Here is a 17,887-nt window from a genome sequence, read left to right on the forward strand (position 1 = left end):
TTTAGTCACTTAATTACATCCAATCTATTTGTATTCAATGACTTATTTAGTAGTTAGTGTTTATTGTTATGTTTATATATGATAAAATAGTAAACTTAAAATTATTAGGGTTTAATAAGCTCACTAGCCGAGCTAGATTTTTAACTCGTTAAGGTTAATGAGCCGAGCTGAGCTAGCTTGTTAAGATAACGAGTTTAGACGAGTCGAGCTGACTTGTTATCCTCTCGATTCATGGCTAGTTAAGTCTTTTGTGCTGCGTAATCTGCAATTAATTACCTCATGGAGGGTTTGCAGAATTGCAGACGGAGGAGTAGAAAAGATCGCCATTTCTTCCGTGCTTTTTTGGCCGGTTAATTCCACAAACACTTGTGGGGGGCATTCATGGCAACGTCGCCGTTGCAAAGCCAAACGGACGTGCAAGGCAACCAAACCCAAACTTTTCGGTGGATTTCCCACCAATCCATCGGTTGTACTCCAACTGCTGCTTGACCATTCGATCGCAGAATCGCAGCAGCAGCAGCAGCAGCTGTAGTAGGCTAGTAGCATCTGTAGACATCAGTGCACAGCACTTAACCCAGATGGATTCGCGTAAACGTCACTGAATCCCAATCCGGTGGGGAAAGCGCCTGTTGACTAACTCGTGATGGCGTAGTTAGGAGTATTATCTGGTTGGTTAATTGGTTTGGTTCGTGTGCCAAGCCGAACCCACCCACATGCTCCGGTTGCCGTCGCCGGAAGCGGGAGGAATTCGGATGAACGGACAGGCGAGCGACCAACTCCGGCGAGGCCTGGCCGGTCATGTGCGCCGCCTCGCGATTCAGCAACGACGAGATTATGATACAAGATTATTTGCGAGTAATCAATCAAGATGCCCCGGTTTGTCCCGGAGCGCAGGCAGGCACGCCAACCAATCACACATGGTGGTTTTTTTTCCCCAAAGAAATCAAAAAAGGGACAGGAATGGGAGGAACAAGAGACCAACCATTAATCAATCAATCCATGGATTGCAACCAAAATGCAGGTGGAAATAAAATAAAATCAAATCCGGCGAATTCTTCTTTACAAACGATTAGTACTACTACTACTCCCGGTCTCCCCTACTATCCCCCATGGATAGATCTCGGGAGGGAGAGAAGAGAAGAGGAGGAGGGGCTAGCTAGCTAGTACGGCGGCGGCGGCGCGAAGAATTGGTGGGCGCGGAGGGAGCCGGCGGCGGTGGAGGAGGCGTCGTGGATGCTGCTGGTGAGCTTGTGGAAGCCGCGGGTGTAGACGCCGAAGCCGAAGACGATGCCGACGGCGACCAGCACCAGCACGATGAGCGTGCAGATGCAGCACGCCTTGCTCGGGCAGCAGCACATCTCGCCGGCGGCGGAGCACGAGAAAGGCGATGCGCTTTTGCGTGTTTTTTTTTCTCTTTTTGGTGCGGGAGCTTTTGCCGTGTGGGCGTGCGTGCCCGGGGACGCGCCGCACCGCGCGGCTATAAAGGGTGGTGGCTGGGTTGGGGGATCGCCGAGTCGGGTGCGGACGCCGGTGTGTTGGGTTGGGTTGGGTGGCGGTTTCCGTCTCGGTCCCGTCCCGTAGGGGCGACGCGACCCAGACGCTTTGGCTGGCGGTGGCGGCGCTTGCCTTCCGTTCCCTGCGATGAGAAAAATACTACTCCCTCAGCTTGTGTCGTTTACCTTTTTTAAGTATGTTTAACCGGTCATTTGTTTATTTAAAAAATTTAAATAATTATTAATTCTGTTTCTATCATTTAATTTATTGTTAAATATTCTTTTATGTACACATGTAGTTTTACATATTTCACAAAAAATTTTGAATAAGGTAGACGTTCAAACATGTTTGAAAAATTCAACAGCTTCAAATATTTAGAAACGGAGGGAGTAATAATATTTTATGGACGTAACATGGTCTGCAGCCTACTCGGGTCCGGGGAGGAAACGGCTATGGCAATGTGAAGCAGAGGCAAGGTCGCAAGGACGTGATTGGTTGTCAGATGTGGGCCACCAAGACGTGATTGGTTGTCAGGTGTGGGCCACCGGTTGTAGATGGGTTGGAGCGGGACGGCGACCTAACGTATGGCCGTATTGGTCGTCCTTCTTGAAAGTTGGGCTGGAAGTGGATCGTGAGTTAACGGGAGTGAAGCGATTGGCCTGGAACAGAAAAGGAATAACGCAAAACCTAAACTGCATCCCTTATTTCTTGCTCGTGTTTGAATAGTCATCCATAAAACCGGATCTAACGCCTCCTCCATCTTCTAAAACTGGTGCAAGGTTTTCTGCTGATATGAAAAAAAAGTGGGACCCATGTGTCACCAACCTCTTTCTCCTCCCCTCTTCTCTCTCCCTCCCCCTTCTGGCCATGGCGGCTACTACACGAGCGTACTCAGCATGACGGCTCCTTGCAAGACAGCAACAAGCTCGGCGAGAGGACGAAGAGCCATCCCACCTCCCTCCCTACGCGGCTACGCTGCACCCGTCAGCCTCCTCCCCCACCATGTTGCTACTCCGCGCTCCTCCTCCCGTAACGACAACCTCCATGCCATCACCACCTTCGAGCTCTTCCATTGTCGTCCCTGGTGAGCCTCTCTGAGCTCACACTGTCGATGGCCTCCATGTCGTGGGGGTCGAGGTGTCGCTGCCTCGTCAAGCTCTGCCTCCGCCTCCTCAAGCTGTCCCTTCCCCAAGCGTTGCCGCCTCCTCGAGCTTCCCCCTCCCCAAGTGCCACCGCCGCTTCCCCCTAACTAGTGGTACCACTGCTTCTCCACAACAAGAATCGCCTCCTTTGTCGCGGTGAAAAGAACAAGATAGAGTGAATTCTCTTGGGGGAGATATAGGGGGTGGAAGAAGGAGAAGGGGTTGGCTCCTCCTTCACAACCTAGCCCAGCCATCGCCACCACTACCTGGTTCGTTGCCCAGATATTACTCGGGGCGGCATGATGCGGTCGGTGACTGGCAGCCAGATGTAGAGCTCAGCAGTAGTGAAACCTCGTTGAGTCCCCTAATTTCGAGGATACGAGCGGGACACTATGGCTCACACTGTTGCCGCCGAGGTCCATCGACTCCTCTGTCCAACGAGCACCAATAGTAATGATGCCAGTGAGCGTGGGCGCGAACAAAGGAGATAGGAATAGAGGCGAAGAGGACAATGCACCGTCGCAGAGGGGCTCGCAGGAGACGACATGGTGGACTTGAGGTGAGCTCGGAGGGGCTTGCTGACCACCCCCGTCATGCCTGGCTTGGTTGGGGAAAATAGAAAAGAAAGAGAGAGAAGAAGAAGAAGAAGATAGGAAGCTGACACGTGGGCCCTATACTTTATTACATTTTTTTTCTTTGTCACTTACATATGATACCATGTTTACACGTCAGCGAGTCCGACCACGGCCAACCTGCCACATCAGTAGGAACCACTTTCCAAACCATCAAATGAGTTTGTTTGTGTTGGTTTTTAAAGTTAAAGGATGTGATATACTCGTTTTATGGTTGAGAGATGCGATATACTTGTTTTACGGTTGAGAGATACGTTTGACGAAAACAATAGTTAAGGGAGGCAAACATAGACTTATTAAAAAAAAAACAATGGACCGAATATTCGTTCTCTTGGACCGTGCGAGATGAACAGAGCACTACACCACGTATCGCCGTTCGATGTTTGCGTCCTCCGTGGTCCGGTGCAGTGCTTGGACGATTCACCGAGCCCCCGGGCCAGCGACAAAAATCCTCACGATGCTTAGCTACTCGTACAGCTAGCGCAGGAGAAACTGAAACCGCTCACTTCCCTGACAGCATCGCAGCAAAATCTCCTCTGTACCAGCTAAAATTTGGTTTCGACAGAAGATTCGAGAGCCTTACGCTCTTACGGCCGCACGCCCAAGTGCACGTTTCCTTGATCCCTTGCTAACATTCAGGCATTCAGCATGAAGCCATGAACTTCGGAGCATATAACCAGATATACACAGGCCTCTGTTCTCTCTCTTTCTGAATTCTGTCAGTTGCTCACGCACACCTGACGGCGCCTGAGTCCCGACGGCCACCATATCCTCGTACGTCCTCCTCGAGAGATATATAGCAGCGATCGATCGATCTTCTCTTCTCGTCTTGATCATCAAGTAGGTAGGTATCCATGCATGTTACGATCCGTGCATGCAAGAAAGGTTTCTTCGGTTCTTTGTTCCTGAATTATTCCACTACTGTTTGCATTTGCATGCCTGTCCATCCAAAAGAATTGTGAAATCTGTGGTTCTTGAGGTGATCAGATCAAGAGTTCGGAGGCTGAATCGAATCAATGTTAATCCGTGGGCGTTTGCATGCGTTTCTGTGTAGAGTGCATGGATCGTCGGCGGCGGGGGCAGCCGGAGCGCAAGGCGGCGGCGGCGACGACGAAGAAGCGCGGGAGGGACGAGGAGGTGGCGGCGGCGGCGCCGCCGCCGCCGTGTGGCGCGGTGGATTTCCCGTTCGAGGAGGGGGACGAGGAGGCGGCGGCGGCTGACGTCGTCGGGGATCAGGCACCGGGGGTGTTCCGGTTCCCGTGGCAGAGCTGCCGCGGCGGGCTCGGGGTGGTCGCCGGCGGCGGCGGCGGAGGAGGAGGGTGGGAGATGCGGGACGTGTTCTTCCGCTCCCTCGTGGACGGCGGCGCGGCGGCCATCGGGGTGCCGGGCGACCGCCTCGTCTCCCCGCCGCCGCCGGCCGAGCTGCGGCGCGCGCTCTTCGACGACGTGGGCGCGTGGCTCGCCGCCGCCGGCGACGGCGAGGTGGACCCCGTCTGGCGCTCGGCGCTGCTGATCGAGGGCGAGCCTCCCGCGCCGGCGACCGTGTGACGACGACGACGTGGACGGAGGTGGGCCCCACCTGGCATACACTGAGTAGCAGCGTGATGGTGACGTGGCGTCTGGGCGCCGCCACGTGGGGACTCGAGTGCTGACGATTACGATGGAGGATATCTACAAAGCGAACGTCACTCTGGTCTCTCTTGACAGAGTTACTTCCCCTTAAAAAAAAGAGTAAAATACATGATGGGTCATTAAACTTGTTTAAGTGTGTCATATAGGTCACTCTACTTTTAAAATACATATTTGGGTCACTAATATGAGGTAAGTGAGTCACTTACCCATCTAACTATCCACGCGAGCATACTTTGTACACATGGCATGCCATGTAGGATTGAAAAAATTACATTTGGATATATGCAGGAAACCCCCTATGCATTGTGATTAAATCTAACTCATATATACCAATCCCTAAAAAAAACTGAATCATACCATACGCAATAAACAAATCCCGAATTCAACTGACTCATACCATACGCAAAACAAATCCTGAATTCAGCGCACGGCACGTTCGCAGGAGGCGTGATTTGCATCCTTGCCGGAGAGGCAATACACACCAGATCATAGAGGCATTCTGTGACTCATATGCAGGAGGCGATCTGAACAAAGGAGCACACGTTGTGATCCATGGCGCCGCACATTCGCGTTGCAGGCAGTCCACCTCCAGAGTACAGTGAGTTTCTCTTAAGATCGATATCTTTGTTCTTGAATCGATTTATTTGTTCCATAACTTGTTGTTTTGAAACAAACACAATCAGTAAAAGTGCCACATTTGTAAATCATGTTATGTATTTAGGTCCAAAGGATGGCTTGTTCTCTTTAGAGATTATTCATGGTGGTTTCTTTCAAGGTGAAGGTTCTGACAGGGGCTATATTAGTGGCAATTTGGATTACTTTGATGGATGTGAGGTAGATGCATGGTCAATGCTCTGGATTGAAGATATATTGAAACAACTTGGACATGCAGAGGTAGATGATTTAAAAGTTTTCTGGTTACTTCCTGGGAGGGGATTGGCTAATGGGCTAAGAAGGGTGAAAATTGACGTGCACACAAATAGTATGGCTACTTTGGCACCTCGATTCAGGACCCTGAGGTTGTATGTTCATAATAATGTTATCACCGAATTTGCTGAGATGGATTCACTCGGAAAACATGAGTTAAATGCAAATATCAACTTTAAAAAGGCTCACATTTCAGAGGACTACCAAGTTGACAATATAAGTGATAATGATGATGAGGGTGCTGAGTTTACTAACAGTGATTATGAAATAGATAAAGGTGATGATGATTTGTTTGAGAAGTGGGTGGACAAGGATGTCGTTGATAAGCTAGTTTCACCAAAGGGCAAACAATTGTCAAGTGCTGGTGAGGAAGATGAAAAATGCCATCTATCTAGTGAGGAAGGTTTGGATCCTTGTGATACTTCTAGTCATGATGAAGAGGCGCAACTAAAATTCAAGAGTTTCATGCCTAAGGACATGACAAATCCACAGTTCTTTGTTGGCATGGTATTCCCAACAGTGGAAGCACTAAGGGATGCTATAAATGATATAAATGAACACAGTGTCAAGAACAGAGTGGCTATCAAGATGCCTTATAATGACAAAGATAGAATAAGGGCTCATTGTGATGAAACCTGCCCATCGAAGTTAAATGCTTCACATGATACCCGATCAAAATGTTTCATGATCAAGACTTATATCGGCGAACACAGATGCAACAAGAAGTGGGAGCTAAAGACATTCACTGCCAACTATATTGCTAACAAGTATGTGGAAACTTTTAGGGCAGATGATAAGATGACTATAAGGAATTTTGCAAGAACAGTGCAAAAAGACTTTAACCTGACACCATCTAGAAGTAAGCTTGCTAGAGCTAGAAGAATAGCACTCAAGAAGATATATGGGGATGAGATAGCTCAATACAATCAATTATGGGACTACGCTGCTGAGTTGAGAAGGTCTAACCCAGGGAGCTGTTTTTTCTTGTACTTGTCAAATGGACGATTCAATACACTATATGTATCATTAGATGCTTGCAAGAGAGGATTCAAAATCGGTTGTAGGCCACTAATTTGCTTAGATGGTTGCCACATCAAGACAAAGTTTGGGGGACATTTGCTCACAGCTGTTGGAATTGATCCAAGTAATTGCATTTTCCCTATTGCCATGGCTGTAGTGGAAGTGGAATCAAGGAGCACATGGACATGGTTTCTTCAGACCCTAAAGGATGATTTACATATAGTTAACACAACTCCATATACAATCATGACTGATAGGCAAAAGGTGAGAATATGCATGTATTATCTCATATACTCTATGTCATACATGATTTAATTTTTACATTCATGTAATCAGTGAAATCCTATTCATTTGTAGGGATTGATACCGGCTGTTGGGGATGTGTTCAATGATGCTGAACACCGGTTTTGTGTGAGACACCTCTACCAGAATTTCCATGTGCTATATAAGGGGGAAACCTCGAAGAATCAACTCTGGGCAATTGCAAGATCAAGCAATGTAATTGAGTGGAACAAAAACATGGAGAAAATGAAAGCTTTAAACGTGCAAGCACATGAGTACCTAGAAGAAATCTGTGACGACCCGCGCCATCATTACCAAAATGACATCACTAGTCCATGGATTATTATTCACCATAGCCGCACTCTAGCGAATAATGATCCACATCAAAGATAGCAGCAGAATAATAGCTAGAATGTTCAGATAACATTACAATACCATGCCACGCAGGGCTAAAGTCTGAAACAGGGCCTTACACATTCACCCATTAATAATACAAGTTTCAAGCAAGAGCTAGCAATACTTTGGTCACTAGGTGCTCCAATATTCCAGGTTCACTGACAAAGCTACTAGACCACTCCCATGCATACATCTACTCATCCCATCCTCCATAATACATGTCATAGTCATAAACAACATCCCCTTGATTTTCAGCACACCAAGGGGCATAGTACTGATCCTCCAACCCACCACTTAACTCACTGGCTTGCCCATAAATGTTTGCATCTAAACAAGGAGGGTTAATAGCAAGGGTGAGTACAAGTACTCAGCAAGCAATATTAATAGCAAGGATATATGACATGCAATTTCATAAATCATATCAAGTCATCAATTCTCAATTATAATTCCTTTTTAAAAAAATGATTCTTGTAAGAGAAGTCCATATTTAATTTATAAGAAAAACAACTAATCACTTGTATAGTGAGAAAGAACCGCAATAGGCTCCCGTAGCCTCTAATCCAAGAGACAGGCGTGAATCACGATTTAGTTGAGCACTGCGCAGGCTTGTATCACTGTACCCATATTCACTCTATATATTACAAGTCGCGTATTTGTAATATTTAGAGTACAACACACTTCTCTTATTTCAGCACATTACACTCTGCTCCACCACATGTTACTATCTTGATGGGGTTTATATCATCTCCCATCCAAGTACTAACGTTCTATGGGGTTTATATCATCTCCCATCTTACCACTATATATCATTACGCACCATGCGGAGTGTAACAACTTGATAAGATACAACGCGTTGCTCGCCTTGCGACAAGGATATGGTTGACACGATTTTTATACGGCACACGTATACAAGTGAGAGTGATTTTTAGTCCTTATATTATAGCCATATGTAAAGGGTCCCGCTTCCAGTCAATCTCCATCCATGGGCACCCTCTACCCTTCTAGTAACTTAGTAAGTGTTGGAAGGTCAGTTGCTCCATCAACTGTCCCCTCCCAGCATCTATCATTCTCTCTATATATATTCCGGCTTATATTTTGTTAAATCAATTTTATGCAAGGCGACAGTATCATGAAGCAAAATAAGGTTTACGCAAAATAATTCAAATCATCATGATCAAAGGTTCGCTTGCCTGAATCCTCGTAGTTCAAATCGAAACTAGCTGGCACTCCCCCACTGACCTGACTCCGCCTCTAGTTCCCTTCCTGCATTCCGTCAAACGCGTCAAGATTTAATTAAACTATACGAATAGAAATACAATAATTTACAATTACAAATGTGCTTACAAATTTGTAACCTTTTTATTATACCGAAACTCCAATTGCGATGTGCTAGATAATTTATCTAAAGTATACTTGGACTGCAGATTATTGGGTCCCTATGCTCAAGTTGGTGTTCTGTGTAGCCTACTAATGTGCATCTAGCAATTAGTCCACCTTTCCTTTTCTCCTCTGTTCTCATCTGTACAGACCTCTCCCCTTCTCTCCCCTCTTATGACTTGTACAGGTAAAAGCATCAGCTAGCTAATCCCCTTCTTCCTTCCTCCATTTGCTGCTAGCAGTGGCTATCTTCTCCCTCAAATCCCCACTCTAGTACTGTTGCTGCTGCCACCATGTTGCTCTCGGCAACCTCAATGCCCAGGCTACCAACAAGACCTGCCCTCCTAATCCTCCTCCTTGAGCTCTCCAACCCACAGCTCAAAGAAGTGGACTCCCATGGCTAGAATGGAGTCACGCATGGAGCTCTAAGCCCAGATGCCCTGACCAGTGCCCCATAGAGCTCGACATCACCGTGCAACCATCCCCTAGGTAAGTGCTCCTATTCCTTACTCCTCCATTTTATCTGCTGCTGCTGCTCCTCCTTCTTTCCTATTAAAAACTGAACTAAGGTGCTAGGGAAAACTACACACTGGTGATAGATTGTTTTAAGTTTAATTTACTAGGGAATGTGGTTGTGGTAATATGGGGAAAATCACCTGCTCCGTTCTGTTGGTGGGTGATGTTTCTTGATTGATCCCCCACAAGTTTGCAGCTAATGAGCTTCACTCCTCCCCCTGCAGGTCCAGTTCTTCCCCAAACCGGCAGTCCTCCTTGCTACTCTCCCTGTCCTCCTCCTAGCCGAGCTGATGGTGGTGCTCTACGTCACCATTTTCAGGTTGATTGGCTACAAATCTTGGGAATGGTTGGCAAATGAGGTGAAGGTGGAGAGGGGTTGTGTTGCTCGATGTGTTCACTGGTTGAAGGTGATCGTTGTGCCCCTATCTATCTCACCAACTTCCACCTTCTCTTACTTATTACCAGGAGGTGTTAGGAATGCTGCCCATACTTCTCCCTGTTGATTTTCACTATTATTATGGGTATGTGTCACAAGCTCACTAGGTGAGAGTTTTTATTTACTCTTTGCACTGTGGTCACCTTGACCACCCTTGACTGGATAAAGAAAACATGGCTTCTTTTATGGTGGTACCAATTGTGGCCGCAAGGGTGAAAGACAAGTTAGTGGCTGATTCGTTAGTTGAATGATGATACTCAACACTAGCTTAAAGTGTTGATCTATCCTTGATGGCATTGATACCTCTCTGAGTTAGCAGATGAAAGTTGCAGTTTATGGGTGTGACAGCTAATTTGTAGCTAGTATGAACCTCTTATATGCTTATGTATTCAGACCATCTACATTTTTAATTATTTAATCGAATGTACTTCTAGACATGTATTGAAATGCTTTGGGGTTGCTAACCAATATATATGGGATTCTGATTTAATGCATGGGAAACTAAGTTGAGTGCCTACATGTGCACTGCTTGGTTCCTTTTAAAACTATAATTATGTGCATAACTACAGATTTATGATTTAACTAAACTGTGGGTTGTTTCAAAATCCCACCAAATACGTGGTGTAGAGCATTCTTTAGTGATTTTCCGAAGTGTGATATATTGTTGAATAATAGTTGTGAAGTTTTCAATAAGTGAGATATATTTTTCCTAATTGTACATGTGTGCTTTCCAATTAGCATTATCAATAGTATTAACATTTCCTCTTTCAATCTGTAGGTACATTCTTCATGCAAGGGAACTGCCAATATTGAGCATGATTGAGAAAATAAAGACCTAAATCATGACTAGAGTGTACATGAAGCAAAAGGAGGTTGAGGAGAAATGGAGTGGAAATATATGCCCAAAGATAAAACAGAAACTAGAGAAGACTGCCGAGTTAGCCAATACATGCTACACACTGCCTGCTGGGAAGGGTATTTTCCAAGTCACCGACAGAGATCACCAGTTCATAGTTGATATCAATGTGAAGTGTTGTGATTGCAGACGCTGGCAACTCACAGGAATACCATGTAGTCATGCCATATCATGCTTTAGGAATGAAAGGATACAACCTGAGGACATGGTATCTCCATGCTACTCATTAGAGTCATTTCGTGCTGCATACAAATATAACATAGTGCCTTCAAGGGATCAATCTAAATGGGAAAAAATGAATGGTGTAAATGTCCAACCTCCTAAATATGAAAAGAAAGTAGGGAGACCAAAGAAAACTAGGAGGAAGCAATCCATTGAATTGGAGGGTGGTACAAAATTGTCCAAGCATGGCGTGGTTATTCATTGTAGTTATTGTGATGGGGCTGGACACAATAGGAATAATTGTGAATTACTTGGTACAACTAAAAAGATGAGACCAAAAAGGAAGAGGAGTGTACAAGTAATGCAAGATGACAAAGATGTTTACATGAATGAGGTATAGTTAACTATATCCTTTATGTACTGTCACCTTCGGCAAGCATTTCTTAATCTTTTATGTCAAACGTTTCCAATTGTTCCAGAAGAATTAGTACAAGAGGGCCAACATAGCACTTCAGTGTTGACTACTTTATTAGAACAGGTTAGTTGCATGCATGGTTTAACATTTTTCACTGTCACTATCTGCTACCTACTCATGTTTCATACTAATTTGCTTGTTAGGCAACATCAACTCAATCCTCCATTAACCAGCTAGGCCCTTTACCGGATTCAGTCTTCATTGAAGCTAATAGAAATACACTACCACAGCCAAGAGCGACAACATCTACACACGTGGGCAGAGCAAGGATGAAGAGAAGCAACACAAGATCAACAACGGCCAGATCATCTAGACCACCTAGCCAGAAGAAAAAAAAATAGAAGTTATATGGGTGCTTTCTATCTTGTTTTTTCAATGTTGCAAAATGCAAAATAAAAGGTGCACAATTCAACAATTGGATTTATTCCCCTTTTGAAATTTATGGCTTTTGGTTAGTGGAACTTAGTGTTGACTGCTCATGGATGTTATCAGTTAATGTAAGATCGTTTTCTATGTGATTTTGAGATGTGGAACATCATTAAGAAATGTTGATTTATGAAAGCCTGTAGTGTCTCTGAAATTAAAAGTAAAAGTAGAAGCCACTATGGCAAAACATGCATGCCAACAAATTGGTGAATTCTTATGCCATACAATGGTCTAGTATCTGTTAATTTCCAATGGTCTAACACATCCATTAAAAAATTGATATCACATATGCATTCAGCGGGAATAAGAATATTGGCAGCCTCCTACGAACGTGTCATGCACTGATTTCAGGATCTGTTTACTAGTCAATTTATTTAGGGAATTGATACGAGACGATTTAATCACAATGCATAGGGGGTTTCCTGCATATTTTCAAATGCAATTTTTTCAATCCTACATGGCATGCCATGTGTACAAAGTATGCTCGCGTGAATAGTTAGATGGGTAAGTGACTCACTTATCTCACATTAGTGACCCAAATGTGCATTTTAAAAGTAGAGTGACCTATATGACACACTTAAACAAGTTTAATGACCCTCCATGCATTTTACTCTAAAAAAAAGGGAAAATTTGAACCATACCACACAAATTTCAAATTTGTGATATGCCACCCTGACCGACATGTCATTGACTCATGTGGGTCCTACATGTCACTGAGATACGGGTGACATATCTCAAATTTTGTAAAATTAGGGTGGCATGGTTCCAACAAACCCTAAAAAAAATAATCTGTTGTTACTGAAATTTTGCTTCGGTATCTTTTTTAGTTTTTTACTTTTGTTGGTTCAATTTGAACTTTTGTGTAGATCGAGCTGAAATGTGCATGGACTGATTTATATTCTTCTCCTTGACGGCTTGAAACAATATCCCATCTTTTCAGTTTCCCCTTCAAAAGCATGACGAATAAATCATCGACTTGTAAAATGTAACTGTTCTGGAACAGAGAGCAGCACATGGCAGTCAGGCAGTGCCACAAAAATTCACACTTACGCGTGCATATCTCGGCAGTTGCACGTCGCAACAACCAAAATCATACAGTAATTTTGGATGTTCATGCCGCGCGCGTGCTCGCGTGAGGTTCATATGCTCGCGTCAACCGGCACGAGCAGACGACCTGCAGATATACACGATGCATATATGCATATATGTACACCTGCAGCCGCAGATCAGATCAGTTCGATCAGTATTTATCGGAGAGGGCTACGCGTCGGACGTCCGATGTTTTAGGAAAAAAATCGGACGTTGACGTCAGCATGACGTCAGCGTCCGATTTACGTGCAAAACTACTTTTAAATTAATTTTTCTCTTAAATTACTTATCCAAATCATGATCTGATTACACCATTAAATTCGTTGCAATTAAATCTTCAAAACAAAAACACATGGATATATTCCGATGGAAAAAAATTAGCTTATTATTGAATTATTTTTAAATATTGCACGATGTTTTACCAGGTATATCGGAATTGTTTCACTAAGTAGATCGAAAATGTTTCACTCGTTTAAATCTGGTGTTGTTTCACCTTATATAAAAACAATGTTTCAATAAATAGTGGAAGAATGTTTCAGTTCACTGCAACATTGGATCTATACATAGTGAAACATTATAAGTATACTAGGTGGAACATTTTTTTGTGAAACAAAAAATGAAACGAATTTTCTTAATAGGAGGTTTCCAAAATATGTGGGTTTTTTGTTGCAATGAAATATTTCAGTTCACTGCAATATTAGATCTATACGTAGTGGAACATTGTGAGTGCACTAGGTGAAACATTTTTTGTGGAACAAAAAATAAACCAAATTCCCTTAACAGAGGGTTTCCAAAATATGTGTGTGATTTATTGCAACGGCGCGTTCCACTGCAACATTTGATCCGTACACAGTGAAACATCATAAGTACACTAGCTGAAACATTGTAAAACTATTGGTTGAAACATCAAAAGAGACCACATGCAACATTAAAAAAAATCAATAAAAAAATTAAAATATTTTTTGTCGAAATATAATAATGTGTGGTCTTGTTGTAAAGATTTAATTGTAACGAATTTAGGGGTGCAATCAGATCGTAGATTAGATAAATAGTTTACGATAAAAAATCTTTTGAAGAAATAAGAAAAGAAAAGATTATTTGCATGCTGCAGTGGCAGACAGCTGTTAACAGTGAAATTTGGTAAGCCCAAAGTTACCATCGGTTTAGAGTCAGTATCGGCTTCAAAGTTCTAGAATCAGCCGATGGGAGTCTAAGTCGCCACGATGTCGTGTTCTTAGTGGAGTCGGATCAATCAAAGGAAGCTTATCTAGAAGAGTTCGAGTTCAAGAAGGATGCAACATGACAGTTATCTATTAATTAGGCATAATTTGTTAGTTTCCTTTTATCTTTAGGAAAGTGTGTTTAGTGTCCGATAAGGACTTTATCTTTTCCTTTTTAGTTTCTTTCTTGTCCGACGAGGACTAGTATCTCTCTATGGGTATAAATATGTACACCCGGGGTCATTGTAATCTATCAATCTATCGATCAACAATACAATTCAGCGCATCGCCACCCTTTTTACTTCTACTTTTATTTTTTACATTCCGGCGGAACTTGGCACCCGACGCGGGGCTGCATCGTCTTCGATCTCCGGCGAAGGGATAAGTCCAATGTTCCGTCGGCCTAGGCAATTGTATCGTCTACATCGGCGTCGTTCAAGGTTGCATCAGTACATTCGACCTCTTGGATTGCTCTGGTTTGGATGATATATTTGCCTACCTATTTATCATATGTCTCTGATAATCCAGTCTTAGCATATCAATTTAGCTCTATCGGCTGTCTCTCGCTTTAGGGTTTCTGCCGGTATCGGCTAAATCGCCTTGCTAGATTAGATTAGCATAGGCATCTACCATCCTAAAAATCAGTCATCGGCTTGATTGTCTAGATATTATGTTTCTTTTCATACTTAGTGCTACATCAGTTAAGTTTGATCTACTAAGTCGTGCTTAGAACCATAATCTCTAGCCTGCTTATTGATTGCCAATAAGGGTTTCATCGGGGTTTCAGCCGGTAAGTTATCTGGACGTTGCATCGGCTCATGAGGATTGCATATACATATAAGTTGGATTTAGCCGATGACAACAAAGGTTTCACTGTTTAATCTAATTTTGTGGATTTCATGACATCGGACCTCCAGCCGATGTGTGCTTTAAACTTCGGATCGATGCTTATTTATCATATCATTGCTAGCTGATTGGTTTATACTGGATTATATTATTGCTATATTCTATCATCATCAGCCGATCGCCTTTATATCATTATCTACATTGGATATATAGCCGATTGCTTAAACCCTATCGCTATCGGCTGGTATCGGCATCGGCTATTATCGGCTATCGGCTGGAACCACTCCATTGGCTTGTTAGCCGATCGGCTGTTTTGATCTACTATTTGCATATCTTGTCAGTTGCAGGATCAAACTGACTGGCACGCCTGCACCTCACCAAGATTTGGACCTACACTGGAGCTAAGCAGATCTCCCAGGCCGGTGTGTTCGATTTTTTCGTCAACAACAGCGTCCGATTTTTCTCCATCCCGCGCGGTCGTCCGAGTGTGAGCATTTTCGGTATTCATCATCAGATCTAAAAAATCGATTAGTTGGTATCATAACGTGTCTATCGGTGTCATAGTATGTTAATTATGCTTAGACCATAGTGTTATAATATGTGGATAAGCAGTTTCGCTATAGGTTTTGCCCAAAGTCGTCGGTGTCGCTTGACACCGCTCATACTACTGTATAGATCCACCCCTGATCATGGAAATCAAGAAAAACGCCAGGGATTGGGTGCCCGACGCGCGCTAGAAAAATCGGGCGCTGCGCGCGCCCGCCGCCCACGTGCCGTCCCCACGCCGCACCACCCCCGCCACGTGTCTCCACCACACACGCCGTTGCAACAAATCACTCACATATTATGGAAACGCCATATTAAGAAAATCCGTTTCATTTTTTGTTACACCAACATGTTTCAGCTAGTGTACGCATGATGTTTTACTATGTATGGATGAAATGTTGCAGTGAATTGAAATATTCGTTTGCAACAAATCACCCATATATTATAGAAACCCTCTATTAAGAAATCCGTTTCATTTTTTTGTTCCGCCAAAAATGTTTCACCTAGTGTACTCATAATGTTTCACTGTGTATGGATCAAATGTTCCAGTGAATTGAAACATTCTTTCGCTATTTGCTAAAATATTATTTTTATATAGGGTGAAACAACGCTCGGTTTTTTTTGGAACCGTTGTTTCATACATTGTAGCAAAATATTTCATGAGGTGATTTGGTTGTGTTTCAGCTTTTTAAAAGACTGAAATATTTTCGATCTATTTAGTGAAACATGTTCGATCCACTTGTAGCAAAAAAAAAAAAAATCGGACGCCCGATTTGTAGGCGCCTATCAATGCTTTAGAAAAGCTCCTAGTGTTAGTTTTATTAGGCTGCGTTCAGAATACCCGTTCCTATCTTATAGTCTAGTGTTTTCACGCACGGGCTTTCCAAACGGTTAAACACTGTGTGTCTCTATAAAATAATATATGATAGTTACTTTAGAAAATCATGTTTATCCATTTTTTAAATCGTTTTAGTTATACCTAATTAATTATTATGTACTAAATAGCTATCCTGTTTTTTTGGGAAATGGATCACGGACCCTTAAACACAAACACACACTTTAATCGGGAGAGGTCCAAACAAAGAATACATGGAGGATATGGCGGACTAACCGGCGATGGGAGCTTCCTTGGCGAGCCTTGGCACTAGTGATAACCAAACTACAATGTACATAGAAGGAAGGCTTTAGACAAATGACGGCGGTGGTGGAAGACCGATAATGGGTGAGATCAGCGGTGGAAAACAAAGGCCATGTGATTAAGAGGTGGAGAGCGACGATGATGGATCGAGGTGGGGGAGGGAGGGGTGAGACAAGGGAAGGAGGTTGGAGATGATAATATTGGTAACGGTGATGGTGTTGGAGGACGGCGACGATGATGATGAGGAAGACGGTGGAGCGGTATCACAATGGTGTGAGACGGGACAAAAAAAAATAGGAGAGATAAAAAGATCAAGGGCATGTTTGATGAGAAAGTTCTCAACTTATACTCTCGTTTTTCACACGTGTGCTTCCTGAACTACTAAACTATAATGTTTTGTTTTATATTTTCATATAGTAAGAATTTACATTAAAAATCATATTAATTTATTTTTTAGTTATTTTAAGCTAATAGTTAACTAGTCATACGCTAATAATTCACACTGCATTCAGTGCTTAGGGCACCCACAATGGTTATCTATAGGCTCTCTACAAGAGATCCATGTCAGCATATTTTCCTACTTGGAAGGTATTAAATGAAGAGAGAGAGCAAAGCTATCTACTAACTTAGAGATAGTCTATAGAGAAAAACGAGGCAATGCATGAGAGAATTATAGATACCAATGTAGACATACTATTAAGGTGGTTTACTATTAATCGAGTCTATTGCTGAGATGTACATGTTTTATAGATAGCACCTTACTTTACCATTGCGGGTGCTCTTAGAGTGTGTTCTTTTCTATGAGTTGGGAACCCATGTCTTGTGCACGGAAAACGAGATGGTCTATTAGTCCGTGATTAATTAAGTATTAGCTATTTTCTTTAAAAAAATAGATCAATAAGATTTTTTAAACAACTTTTGTATTGAAGCTTTTTTGCAAAAAATACACCGTTTAACAATTTGAAAAGCGTGCACGCGAAACATGAGGGAGAGGGGTTGGAACCCTAATCAAAGAACACAGCCTTAAATATAGAGACCTGCACCAATTTTAAAGCAATTTGGGACAGTTATCAGCTTAGGGACAGCAAATAGATCTACTACTCCAGCTCACACACTATCTGCCCAAATTGGATGGAGAAAAATATTTTTACTTCTACTCCACGATATCATGGGAATCCAGGGTGGAGCAAGCAAATTTAAAGTCGTACACACGCA

General features: G+C 43.2%; 4 protein-coding genes and 1 long non-coding RNA gene across 9 annotated transcripts; 3 read left to right on the forward strand and 2 right to left on the reverse strand.

Moving 5' to 3' along the window:
* Positions 1 to 961: 961 nt before the first annotated feature.
* Positions 962 to 1,451, reverse strand: LOC4347386 (uncharacterized). The gene has a single exon (XM_015756441.3). The coding sequence runs from the start codon at positions 1,356 to 1,358 to the stop codon at positions 1,161 to 1,163; it is 198 nt and encodes a 65-aa protein (XP_015611927.1). The 5' UTR covers positions 1,359 to 1,451; the 3' UTR covers positions 962 to 1,160.
* A 2,273-nt stretch (positions 1,452 to 3,724) lies between these two features.
* LOC4347387 (uncharacterized) lies at positions 3,725 to 5,181 on the forward strand. The gene is made up of 2 exons (XM_015756443.3): positions 3,725 to 4,112; positions 4,323 to 5,181. Exon 2 carries the CDS (start codon positions 4,328 to 4,330, stop codon positions 4,814 to 4,816), a length of 489 nt encoding a protein of 162 aa, XP_015611929.1. The 5' UTR covers positions 3,725 to 4,112; positions 4,323 to 4,327; the 3' UTR covers positions 4,817 to 5,181.
* Positions 5,182 to 5,341: 160 nt separating this feature from the next.
* On the forward strand, positions 5,342 to 7,522 carry LOC136351804 (uncharacterized). The gene is made up of 3 exons (XM_066304160.1): positions 5,342 to 5,498; positions 5,622 to 7,111; positions 7,205 to 7,522. Exons 1-3 carry the CDS (start codon positions 5,453 to 5,455, stop codon positions 7,520 to 7,522), a joined length of 1,854 nt encoding a protein of 617 aa, XP_066160257.1. The 5' UTR covers positions 5,342 to 5,452.
* LOC136351805 (uncharacterized) lies at positions 7,504 to 9,699 on the reverse strand. Its single transcript, XR_010735031.1, has 3 exons — positions 9,559 to 9,699; positions 8,716 to 8,788; positions 7,504 to 7,852 (listed from the first exon to the last, which is right to left on the reverse strand). It is a non-coding gene; the product is annotated as an uncharacterized lncRNA (long non-coding RNA).
* Positions 9,109 to 11,968, forward strand: LOC9268749 (uncharacterized). 5 transcript variants are annotated; one of them, XR_001539992.3, is made up of 5 exons: positions 9,109 to 9,391; positions 9,643 to 9,939; positions 10,633 to 11,326; positions 11,412 to 11,470; positions 11,551 to 11,968. XR_001539992.3 is itself a non-coding variant. In XM_066304161.1 (3 exons), the coding sequence occupies exon 3, from the start codon at positions 10,697 to 10,699 to the stop codon at positions 11,330 to 11,332; it is 636 nt and encodes a 211-aa protein (XP_066160258.1). In that variant the 5' UTR covers positions 9,109 to 9,391; positions 9,643 to 9,825; positions 10,633 to 10,696. The 5 variants fall into 5 exon arrangements, 1 of the variants encoding a protein (XP_066160258.1); XR_001539991.3 differs by having other exon boundaries at positions 9,643 to 9,825; XR_010735030.1 differs by lacking the exon at positions 11,412 to 11,470 and having other exon boundaries at positions 9,643 to 9,961.
* The last annotated feature ends 5,919 nt before the right edge of the window (positions 11,969 to 17,887 follow it).

The sequence above is a fragment of the Oryza sativa genome, chromosome 9, assembly GCF_034140825.1.
Source record: "Oryza sativa Japonica Group chromosome 9, ASM3414082v1".
NCBI lineage: Eukaryota > Viridiplantae > Streptophyta > Magnoliopsida > Poales > Poaceae > Oryza > Oryza sativa.